At 41.4% G+C, this 13,284-nt stretch overlaps 1 protein-coding gene across 4 annotated transcripts in view; it reads right to left on the bottom strand.

The window, feature by feature from the left end:
* CMIP (c-Maf inducing protein) overlaps positions 1-13,284 on the bottom strand; it is a 511,919-nt gene that overhangs the window by 139,993 nt on the left and 358,642 nt on the right. For all 4 annotated transcript variants that reach the window (XM_078669852.1, XM_078669853.1, XM_078669854.1 and 1 more), the window contains one exon: positions 4,442-4,603. In XM_078669852.1, the coding sequence (XP_078525978.1) occupies positions 4,442-4,603 (162 nt within the window). The remainder of the gene's footprint in view (positions 1-4,441; positions 4,604-13,284) is intronic.

Raw genomic sequence — 13,284 nt, 5'->3', positions numbered from 1 at the left:
TACATTAATTTCACCCTGACAAAGGCCCCAAACCTGAACGAGCTCATAGCGCAGGCCGAAACATGTTGGCGCGATTTGTTTGGGTTATTTGAGCAGTTATTCAAAACAAACTTCAATATATGCTTCTATCCGTACCCCAGGTGCCCTAGGAATAATGAATACTTTTGGGTATACCTGTAGGTGCTTTTGACTATTAACCCCCTCTGGTTCCCTCCATATCCAGTTATTCAATCTATTTATATATTTGTCTGCCTGGTGGTACCATCCTCCCAGGGTGTGAATAGGCACAGATGATGAAGCATGTCGCGATAGTTGAGTACGGCGTCTACTCCATTATCTTTGGATTGGATACCCCTGAGGTTTGATGAGGAACCTCCCTTGAAATATTCCAGTTGTACTTGTGTGTGAAACAAGTTTGTCTAGACTGGCCTGACATCAACTCAGAGGGACATTTTCCTGGAGATCCACAAGGAGTATTTTGATAATCACGCAAAACTTGACATAGTGATTGATTTACAGAGATCTGACAAAGATTTGCTCTTTGCGTAGCCTTTTTCCATTAGGCTTTCTCCCATTCCATTTGCTTTAAGGCCTCTTTGGTGTTACTCTTCTATGAGTTATTCCTAAATAGGCCATAAACTTTTACAACTCATTTGCACTGAAAGGTGGCCCATTATGTTTTTTTAACACTCATGGTATTCCCTATGTAGAAAAAATATCATCAAAAATAGGAAGCACAGCTGATGTTTAAGTCAACTATACTACTTTACAATGGTAAATCAAGAATATTCATCAATTATTGCTGATAGATAATGCCCAGAGCCTAACAGCCCATAAAAATCCACTGCTACATTAGACCATACTGCATCTGGTAATTTACACGTGCAATTCTTCCATCATTCTGTCTTTGGCAGTGCACTGACATAAATGACGTTTGAACAAATTCCTCTTCCTGACTGTCTAGTCTTGGAAGCCACATTTTCTGACGCAAGACATTTTTTGTTGCTGAGACACCTCTGTGACTTTCATGAGCCAGATCAATTACATATGTTTGTAAGCTCAAAGGACTAATTAATGTATTTCCTCTTATAAGTACACGAGATGAGGCCACAGATAATTTAGAATGTATATTTTAAAGCCCAGAATGTCACTTTTTTTTAAGTTCTACTGAAATTGAGTTGCACTATTTATTAACCACCAGTTGTTTTAAAGTATATTTTTCTTTATCTTTTGAATTGTTTCAACTTTTTGCAACGCATCAATTAGTTCTTTCTCCTACAAAATTTCTGGCACTGATGATTTGATTATAAAGCGTATGTATTTTTCAGCTTCTGACTGCTGTTTTGTCTAATTTTTCGATGGGTTCCTATATAGAGAAATTACAGGATTATATTCCTTTCCTATTCTACAAACAATTTTAAAGGTATAATCCATTAATCTCATTCTCCATCTCTCGGTCCATGGGGACATTTTTATTTTTGGATTTCCAAAAATAGAATTTAAAGTCTGATGATCCATTATTATGACAAATGGCTTGCCATACAAGAAACAATGGTGCTCTTCACAAGCCCATACCACAGCTAAACTTTTATTTCTGGTTGTGAGCATCTTCTACCAATGCCAAATAAACATTTACTTGCATGCAAGATGACATACCGAGGAGTTTTTCTGTCAGGTTTGTGCTGCACTAGAATTGCACCAAGTCCCACAGGACTAAATCCACTACTAGTTCCAGGCATAGTTCTGGATCAAAGTACTTTAACTTGGCTGCAGACGATATATCTTCTTTTATTTTTCTAAATGCATGTTCACAGTCACTAATCCAATTAAACTTTCGCCCTTTTTTGTTAGCTCCCTAAGTGGTGTACTCATGGTGACCTAGTCTTTGATATTAAATGAACAATCGCTAGCAATTCCTCAAATTTAAAACTTTCAGTAGGTGGTGTCTCGTTCCTTCTCAAGATAATATATGACCGTAAAATGTTAGATCAGGTTTATTTATATGTCTTGGCCTAGGTGAATAAAGCGAGAAGAGAACATACCTGCATACTGACATTGAAAATTGAACCAACACCCCTATGAGCCAAGTCAGACAGACCACGGACAGTAGGTGTTTTTCCTTGTTCGATATCTCAGATAAAAAAGACTTTACTGGAGTACCTAAGGAACGTGCAGGAAGTAGCTAGCTTTGTATGCTCAACAGATCCAGCTTAACAGGGACCAAAAAAACTCCAGCAAGGCTATTCACAAAGATATGTAAATCAGAATTCCTATAGTACTCTTTTACATCTCTCACATACATTTTTGAATTAGCCACAAAAAATCTAAAATGGAATAGTTAGAGAGTTGAACGTTTTGGAGTAGATTGACAAAGGCATGTGAGAGTAGGTAAAAGAGTTTGTAATAGTACCACTTAAACTCAAAAACTTTTAAATTCATAAATGTGTTAGTGAATTAGCTCCTATGACTAGAACAGCATAACTTAACTGCTTAACTTGTAATATCTTGAGTCCTGTACAAAGCACTGCAACCGGTTGGTTCAAGCATCACCAGGAGTAACTGAAATGTCTTTCCTTCGATACGACATGTAGACTATTGAGGCATTAAATTCATGTAAGATATTTCAATCTTAAATCTCAGCATCGTTGGAGGTATGTGGGATACTGAAATATTATTTTGCAGTGCACTCAAATATCACAGATATAATAATAAATGTCAACTTCCTCGAAATCTGTGGATATAGAGACACTGAATATCAGCACCCTCACAAGTCTGTATACTGAGGTATGAAATCTCAGTACCCTATAATGGTGAGAAAATAAATTTCATTACCCTCTGACATTTCTAGATACTGAGATGTGAAATATCAGTGCCCTCTGAAAATTGTGGCAATGGAGATATTAAATCGTATTGTCCTCTGAGAACTGTGGACAATAAGGTATTCCAAATCTGCTTCCACCCAGAAAAGCTGGTTCAGTATTTAAAGGATGCAAAACCAGTTAGCCTGATACTTAAAAATAAGTATTCTCAAGAAGCCTTCATTGAATGCACCATGCTGCAAGGCAGCGGTATCCAGGATTAATTTCTGAATTTTGTACACCATTCATATGCATACAGCATTTCATTACAAAAGTTGAAGGACTATTCAGAAGTGGCCTGACCAAGACCCACGGATCGACCAGGAGTAAACAAGAAGCCAACAAAAATTCAAATTAATATAAAATAGGTCACATAAACTTAGGGATAAAAGAACCAATGGTTTAAAACACTTTCAAACCAGTCTCGAGAACTCCGCCAAATAAATCAACCCAAAGGAAGTTGATTACAATTTTTTTACAGAAGTTATTTTTATACTATGCATGCATATCGAGTGTGGCTATGAAAAACCCTGTAGATGCATTAAAGTCATTGACTTTCCAAACGCCATGTTCATCATTTCCCCACTCCCTCCTGTCTCAATCTTAGTGGTTTCCTTTATCCAGCTTGTTCACTCCTATCGTTCTCCTAAAACATTCCAGATGTTTTCCTGATCAACTCAAGTCTACTGCATACCTTGAAACACGCCATTGATCATCCAAAGCTCTGATAAGTATGGAGCATTTCAGCAAATTGCCCAGACGTGACAGAGGCGAAAATGCGGTGCTAGAGAACAACCCTTAAGCAAATAAGATCTCATTCCATGGGAGATATTGAGGTATCAATTCTTCGTACCATCAAGCCGATCTGGGAGATACTCAAGTTTTAAATCTTGGCATCCACTACAGCTTGTATGATACGCAATCATTAATTTCGACAATCCTCTGAGATCTGTGGGAGTGTCCTATGTAAGATCTCTAGGGCTCAAAAGCTGCTGAATTTCAATCTCCTTTAAGATTAATAGGAAGCCTAGAAACTGCATTGGAGAACCCTCTACAAACCCTGCTGGTTACTGAGGTATCAATAGTAAGCAAGCCTGAATTATTTCCAATACTGAATAATTAAATCCCTGTGCCCACTCTGCAATCCGTAGAACAATGATGTACTTAATTTCAGATTCTTTGATGAAATTTGATGGATGTTGTTCATTAAATCTCAACATTCTTAATATGTAATTACATGGACAGTGCTGTACGAAATCTAATTTTTTATTTGATTTTCATGACACTACCTATTGAATTTCAGAACCTTAGAAAAACTAAAACCACTGCAGCATTAACTCTGAGATGCTCTGAAATGTTCATGGGATTTGCCTTGCTACATTGCATGTACTGTATTTAAAGAGCTGGGTCTTCATACAAGAGTCAGGTGTCAGAGTTCCATCTTCCCTCCAAGTATCCCCATCTCCTAGCTTCCAATCAAGACAACAAATCATTGTTCTATTACATCATTCACTATCAGCATTCCAGACACCAGCTCAAATATACAGCAATGGGGGACACACAGAATACAACACCATGCTTACCTCAGAGAGCAGCTTGGACACAATCTCGAGGGGCGCCTGGTGTATGGAGTCGTCCTGCAGCGGGGAAGTCAGAGCCATCTCCACCAGTGTCCTGATCTCTTTCAAGACGACCTCCCAGCGGCCGGGGTTACTCAGCACCTTCTTATATTTGTAAATCTTTTTCTACAAGAAGAACAGTAACAAAACAAAATTTGAGTCACCAAATCAATTCTATGATGAAAAAAAATAATTTTGCACACTTAATCTCGGTTTGGCCGGATGATTATTTGCTCCTAGCACTGATGACAATCTATATTGATCACACCTGTAACCAGTCATCTGATCAGTGTTGAGTAGACACAGCCTCTTTGAGCTCATGAAAAGAACTGTCCCACGGCTTTAGAGAGTGTAAACGTGACAACCAAAATGTGTACCGGGACCTGAGCAAACATTTGCATGGGAGGCAGAAGTGATCCAACTCTAATTTCAAGGAAATCTACTTAATCACCACCAGCCTTACAGAATTCCATCTTTTTGGGCGTAAAAAACAATCATACTTTTTGTGAAAATTGTGAAATGGTCGACCAAAAAAATAGAAAAACAAATGTTCCATCCCACAAACATTTCAACGCAAATAAAAAAAACGCCCAATAATTTTGTAGACTTTGGCCGAGGCCAAGCCTCAAACATACACATTGCTTGCTTCCAATTCTCTAACACTATTTTGGGGGTTTGTAGATTAGGGCAATTAATGGTTAAATACAATACCAGTGATGGCTTTAACTTCTCTGTTTATTAGATTAAATTCCATAAAAACAATAAGGAAGGTCCTACATGGAAATTCTTCACCAGCAACGTTTATGAAACATCTAAAAATAGACACCAGGTTGAACAAATTCACCATAGTTGTGTATATTAAGCTATAAAGCCTGGCAACGAGCCACAAAGTAGAGTTCTATCGAGGGTACAGCTTAACACTTCCGCAACAGCATAAAGAGGACTTTAGTGCGGGCTGTTTATTCTTTTTAAAGTTACTTTTGGCAATATTATGACTTTGCTATTGTTCTTACAAGTGACCTGGCAAATAGCACAGGCAGCAGAAACAGTTATGGTGCATTCATTTGAAGCACCTGCATTAACAGACTTCAGACTACGTGCATCGAATATGGTCTAGAAATAATTTTACACTTTTCCCCTGTTTAAATAGAAAAATTGGTGGAATACCCTCTCAAACCCAAACGATCTATTTTTCGCGAAGCACACGATAAGAAAGGCACCAACATTTACAAGACGATAACACAGGTGTGCAGGTTGCATCTGGGTACAGAAAATGTACCTTTTAGCTGACTCTTACTCCGCATGAAACGCAGCCATTGGGTCTAAACCTGGGCAGGGAGTGGGGTTTTGTGCAAGTCTGTTGATTAGAATACTGGATGCCAAATGACATAACTGTAATATTTTGGTTCATCTTGGCATCACTTGAAGTAAGTCACACGCAGCTGATGAAAGATGTCCACATTGTATTGGCCTCTTCCATTATTGCCATAGGTTTACATGGGGCAAGCATAACCAGGCTTGACTTAAAATGGAGCTAAGATCAAAGGAGCCCTACTTAAAGATTGAGGCATGGTCAGGCTTATTTAGCATGAACCATTTATCAGCAATATTAAAAACAGATTTTGAAAAATCAAAGCATTAACATGCATGGCCATTGGACTTAGAACCAGTAGCAGTTTTAGTTGAGGGTGTGAGAAGACCCAACAACTGAGCCAACTGAAACATCCCAGCTATACCCCAGTATTTAGTCTAGGCTCCTCAGGTGTACACGAAATCTGCTGCGTAACTTTTATTGCAGTGAAACCTTATTCTTGGCTGCAGGACATACAAAATTAATATAGTCGAATCACACACTACTACTGATGGTCAATAGGCAGAGTTTCATCAGTTCTGAGGATGTATTCTAATTTCCTAACCGTGGTCCTTTCAACTAACTGACTGGATTGTCTGCAAGGTACAATATTCACAAACGACTAATTTATCTGCTTCTTCGTAAGGTTTATGGGGCTACAATTCTAGGTACTCTCTTCCTTGTTCTGCTGTGTCACATTAGTTATCACTACCTTTCAAGTAGTCTCATTGGCAGCATTATCAATAAGATTTTAATTATGGGGTCATTATGCTACCTTTGGGGCTAACTCCCACAATGCATGACACTGTTAGTCAGCTGGGATCCCATGCTCCTTCATCACCCGGGGAAAGACTGCTAGAACTCTTATTAGTGGCCACACAACTGGCTCATCTTGTCCGGGGTCACACTGTTGATAGACCACTGGGCTAGTCGGCTATAATAGGACTAGGAATCGGACCTGACCTACTGAATCCTACACTACCCTAGCAGTAGACTGACCTTCCCTAACAAAGGTGGTCCAGGATAAAGTCTCTGTAAATCTTTATCAGCCACCTCTGTCCCACAAACAGCTCACCAACAAACGTTGCCCCTCAACACGCTCCGTAATAAAAGGCTCCGACGGCCAATCACATTTTTCCCTGCACAAATCTGCCTCCCTGCTGATCATGCATTTTTTAGACTAACTTTGGGCTCCCACTTATCAATATTAAAAAGCCTACCCAACAGCCCCCTGCAGGCTGCAAGATATTCATATGATCCCTACCCTAAAAATACTTTCCCCAGTTTGTCCCCTAGATATCGTCCTCTTTCTCTCAAGTGCCAGATCAGTTTGTAATATCATCATCATCATCATCAGTTCCCATTTCCTTCATAGACTTCACCATCCTGAAGACAGATCTTGCTTAAAGAGTGCCAGGCCTGCGGCCTTTCCTTGTATTTCCCTAGTAATCATACCAATGCTGAGCACAGAATGCTACGAAGAGGACACTCAATGGCAGATGGGCCATAAGATCAATATACAAAATAAAACACCATAGTATGAAAACACCACTAAAACTGTCACACATCTACAATCCGTTTTGATGTAAAGTAACAATTTACATCAAGCACAAGGCTTGATCTTGGCACACAAATCATTGCACACATGGTTAAATGGAGACATCCCTTAATTATCTCAAAGATTACTTCAGTCAATCTCTAAACAGAATTTCATGTAAAAAATCAAGTGAGTTGAAAAGGCCTGAGACAGATACATGAAAATGGTCAATTGACTGCAAAGACGGAGAGAGAAACCAAGCACCCTTGAAAATGTGTTGTAGGAGGTCTGGCCTGCAGGGAAATGAGGGTGGACCGAATGTTCCTTGGCTGAAGGGTAGCCAGGATGGTATTGGCAGTTGTAGACTTAAGGGAAGATGGGATAACCTTAGCTACAGTGATGTCAAGATGGGATTGGTAGTTTTTTGCTGCAGGGAAGACAGCATGGGATTGATGGCACATATTTGTGGTTTGATTGAATAGACCTGCCAGTTGTGAGTTGTTAAGTGCTGAATTCACACAGTGCTACACAATGCAATGGCTTTTTCCTAGTAATTAATGCTCCAATAAACTATTGCCCTAAAGAGGCCCTATGTACGGATGAACAGGAAAAAACATTATTTGTGCAACAGTGAGAAGATCATTTCCACTCAAAGACATCTCACCAGGAACTCCTAATATTAAGGACTTCTATAAAAACGTTTCACTCTATAGGGCGCACAGCAGACTAATGGCTACTTCTCGGAGATTTGAATCACGCCAACCTCAATTCATCTGAAATGTTTTGGCTATTTAAGGCTAAAAAATTACTTCTATTTTCAGCAGTTCAAGGTCGGGGTAGAGGTTGATTATAAAAAGGGTAAAACTGTTACATCTAACTGTCAATCTGGGAAAAGCATGCAGGAAGGAGGGTGGTGAGAGTGGTCATGAACTGTTTTGATTGTCAGAGCATATTTGAACAGACACTTTTTTTAAGCAGGATGAAAATAAGGACAGGTAAACAGAAGCAGTTTAGGTTATTAATAACGGTAAAAAAACATATGAGCTATACAAGAGGAATTGATAGGAAATATTGAAGAATGAATGTAGACTTCGGGTCATGGTTTTCTTTCATAAAATAAAAAAATAAGCAAGCAGATTCACCAAAGCATGTGAACTTGAAATTACATTTTCATCGAACCGCTGTAAAGAGACAGGCAAGACAGTGTTTGACTGGCTGTGACAGAGTATGCTCCTTTACTTGAGAGAGAAACCATTAGACATTGAAATTACATTTGGACACTCTGCCATTGGACTGAAGCAGACAGGCCATAGTTGACTGGCAGCGGAGGAGAATTTTGTTATCTGAGAAGCGGACGTGATTTGCTCTCATGCCGTCTCACTGCCCACAGGAAACTGAAGTACCTGCGAGCTGCACAAACTTCTATTCCTGCTCACTTCATCCAGCCCTGCCAAGTCCCATGCATCAGGGGTTAGACTAACGCATTTCATTGCTGGTGTGAGCATCACCACACTAAAATGTATCAGTCACGCATTATAGCACTTCCACCTCATGAATGTTGGATGAGGTGCTGTAGAAATTATTAACAACATCTGCCTGGTCGTGCTTGGGTTTAGTGTTAACTGCTACCTGCTCCAGGCAGTTTAATCCGCATTGAAGGCCTGGAGGTGTTGCTTTGGTGGTTTGAAGTGTGACTTGGATACATAATTTCTCTGTTTCAGCAGCAGCACGTGGTTTTGAAAAGAAAATATTGTGGTGATGCCCGGCTTCAAGTGGATACGTGGATCTGGCAGCAGCGGGGCATTCACTAACATGGAGAAAGCCTCCAGGAGAGAGACACCTCTCCGTGCCTGCTCTGCTCAGAATAATCAACTCACAAAGTCTGGCTGATGCAAAATTACAATCATGCGAGTCCCTAATCGGGTGGGTGCACGGCTGGTGACTGCTGTGGTGTGTGTTAACTAGGGGTGGGTGGAACTCGCAGAGTTTTACTCTGCGGAACTCAAGAGAGTTACATAAAAACTCTGCAAGATTCTGCGGTGTTACGACCCTCCCCCTACTCCTGACCTAATCCACTCAGTGCCACGGCCTGGAGAATTAGTAAGGTACATATATAGTGGTCAGAGTCCAATTTTTACTAAACATCAAATGTAGAGCGAAGACGCAACATAACTTAAATCGTCATAATTCATAGATCCAGTATGTATTTTATTTTCATACATAAATCACTGGATACTTAGAATCATTCAGTAGGTACCCAAATATAATGAGTTACACAGTAAATCCTCAAGCATATCAATTAATTCATTGAGTCATATGATCTTATGTACACAAATAGGAGAAACATTGAAATTCATCATACAGATAGCTTGAGATTTGTAAGGCAACATAACCTATTATTCACATTAAATGTGAAACAGTGCGCTCAAAGTGAACAAGAAAGGAGGTAGTTTAGAGGGAATGGGTGTGATGGAAAGAGGTGAGGACTGGGTAAAGGTGTTGTGATCCTGTAACAATCACAGTAAAATCAAGTGCAACCTTTACAGTCTAATTTAGATTGTAAGTTCCATAGAGCTCTTCAACATAGGGTACGTCTTATTCCATAATTTATTCCTATGTTCAGAGAGATGGCGTGGTCAGGTTGTCTACGTTTCGACCCCTGGTATAAGAGTTAATGGAAACCTCATGCTGGGGTTGCACTTGATTTTCCTGTGATTGTTACAGGATCACAACACCTTTACCCAGTCCTCACCTCTTTCCATCACACCCATTCCCTCTAAACTACCTCCTTTCTTGTTCACTTTGAGCGCACTGTTTCACATTTAATGTGAATAATAGGTTATGTTGCCTTACAAATCTCAAGCTATCTGTATGATGAATTTCAAATGTTTCTCCTATTTGTGTACATAAGATCATATGACTCAATGAATTAATTGATATGCTTGAGGATTTACTGTGTAACTCATTATTTTTGGGTACCTACTGAATGATACTAAGTATCCAGTGATTTATGTATGAAAATAAAATACATACTGGATCTATGAATTATGACGATTTAAGTTATGTTGTGTCTTCGCTCTACATTTGACGTTTAGTAAAAATTGGACTCTGACCACTATATATGTACCTGCCTAACTGACCCAGGTCAGACAGTTTGTAGGGTCTTCCCCGTTACAACTTATCACTGGAGAATTAGTAGGCCGCTTCTCCTCCTTTTCCACTCACAGAGGACTTCAGTGTTCAGGGTTTATAAATGGTGTGGCAGGAAGCAGGAAACAGAGCTGGGGCAGCAGCAGAGCTTCCACTGTTCCCCGAGTCACCCACAGAAACACCGGGCTGTAAGACCAACCCTGGGGTTGCAAAGACGAGAGAGAAGAGCCGCCTCCCACAGAGCAAGGGATAGACACCGGCACGGAGCCACAGTGTACACACAATTCAGATTGCCTGACTTTAAATTAGTGGTCGGCGCCAGTTAACTCCGCCACAAGACAGTTAGCGAAGTTTTTGCCAAACTCGGCTCTCCAAGCAGATCATGGAGTGGCAAAACTCCATGAACTCCGCCAGCAGAGTGGAGTTTACTGCCCACCTCTAGTGTTAACACCTGTCCTCACCGGACTTTGTGTTCCAGGTAGTTTAGACCCTGGGAGGACCTAGTGTTTACGAACTTTGTTCGCTGATGAAGAGGAGGAATGCAAAGGCCAATCCGGAACTCACTGCACAGAATCTCACAGGACCCAGATGGGAGCTGTGAGGTCCCTCTCCCCCCCCCCCCTCGCCCCCCTCTCACCCTTAACAGCTTAGGCAACTATGCAGCAGCTGTTAATACTGCCTTTATTATTGTCTCTGATGTGTGGTTTTCGAAAAGGGTCTTTCTGCCTTTCATTTACAAATAGTTTTAAAGTCGAAAACGGAATTTATCTGTGTGCATTTTGGATACACTCTAGCTCTGCAGCGGATCTTCAGGGTGCAAACCATGAAGTGTAGTTAGAGGCACTTTTTTCTCGAGTTTAAGTCAGGGAGTTGTAAAGGCCACCTGGGCTTCAAATGGGGAGAGGATGTGGCGTTATGGTCAAAGATGACGCCTTTGGAAGTAGGGAACCAGGCTGATTTATTGGCATCAGCACAAAATCCTGTCATTCTGGGCAAATCACTTCACCTCCGTGTAAAAAAAAAAAAAGAAAAAAGAAATGAACCTGACCTTGTTTAATGCCACTGCTGCACACATAAAGCACTCTAATGTCCTTGGGCTGAGTTTGCATGATCTAAAATTGCAAAAATATAAAATTACAAGTAGTGTGGTGGAGATAAAGCCTCCTGCTCCTGACAGCACTCAGAACGCTTCTTAGCATTCTCCTAGAGGCAGAGAGTCAAAGCAGTTGTTTAATAAATTAGAATGCTTCACTAAACATGATGTCAATTGCACTGTAAGTATTGTTTGGGAACACTACGCCTTAAGTGGTGGGTGGGTGGGTGGGAGGGTCGGGTGGGGTTACTTATTTATCATTAAGGAATACATATCATTTCATCTATAATTGTATCAAACTTTAACCGGACAAGGTGCATGCCTATTATGTTTCCCACTTCTGTCCCTGACTAACTCGTACACTTCAAGATTTTATTGGATTCTAAGACTTGTAATGCCAACTTTATAACAATATAATCAAGACTAAATGAAACCATTCGGTGTACGTGCGCTTTATAAGAATTAATTTTTTTTAATAACATAACTAAAAGGCAAAGAAAAGGCAAAGAAAATGAGTGGATTGGTACAGCAACTTAGCATCACATGAAAGGAAACATGTAGCTTCAAATAGACTATACATTAAAAGAGCAAGATTATAAAAAGGACAAGGCTTTATTTAAACACATAAATCGGTGATTTATTATAGTGGGAGTGAATCTGTGGAAAAGTGCTCAGTTGGTGAACGCTAAGTAAACACACATTATTGCCTGAAATAACACTTATTTGATTGTCAACTATTTCTGCACTATCAATCAATCAATCAATCAATCACTGCATTTATATAGCGCACTACTCACCCGGAGGGTCTCAAGGCGCTAGGGGAGGGGGGGTCCGCTACTGCTCGAACAGCCAGGTCTTGAGCTGCTTCCTGAAGGCGAGGTGGTCCTGGGTCAGGCGGAGGTGGGTCGGGAGGGAGTTCCAAGTCTTGGTGGCCAGGTAGGAGAAGGACCTTCCCCCTCTAGTGGCTCTTCGGAAGCGGGGGACGGCGGCGAGGGCATGGCCGGTCGATCGAAGCTGGCGTGTGGGAGCGTAGAAGTTGAGGCGGCTGTTGAGGTATCCTGGGCCTTGGTTGTGTAGGGCTTTGTGTGCGTGGGTGAGGAGACGGAAGGTGATTCTCTTGTTGACCGGGAGCCAGTGCAGGTCTCTCAGGTGTCCGGAGATGTGGCTGCGACGGAGGATGTCCAGGATGAGTCGTGCTGAGGCATTCTGGATCCGCTGGAGTCTCTTCTGGAGTTTGGCGGTGGTACCGGCGTAGAGGGAGCTGCCGTAGTCCAGACGGCTGGTGACGAGGGCCTGGGTGACCGTCTTCCTGGTCTCGGTGGGGATCCACCGGAAGATCTTACGTAGCATGCGCAGGATGTTGAAGCATGACGAGGAGACGGCTTTGATTTGTCTGGTCATGGAGAGGGAGGAGTCCAGGATGAAGCCCAGGTTGCGCGCGTGGTCTGTTGGTTTGGGTGCGCTGCCCAGGGCGTGGGGGCCACCAGGAGTCGTTCCAGGCGGAGGGTGAAGATCCCAGGATGAGGACTTCCGTCTTGTCCGAGTTCAGTTTCAGGCGACTGTTCATCATCCACTTGGCAACGTCTGTCATCCCTTCGTGTAGGTTGGCTCTGGTGGTGGTGGGGTCGTTGGTGAGGGAGAGGATCAGCTGGGTGTCGTCGGCGTAGGAGATGATG

This window comes from Lissotriton helveticus, chromosome 12 (genome assembly GCF_964261635.1).
Source record: "Lissotriton helveticus chromosome 12, aLisHel1.1, whole genome shotgun sequence".
NCBI lineage: Eukaryota > Metazoa > Chordata > Amphibia > Caudata > Salamandridae > Lissotriton > Lissotriton helveticus.
The sequence above is the reverse complement of the archived record's forward strand: the minus strand, read 5'-3'. Positions and strand labels throughout refer to the sequence as shown.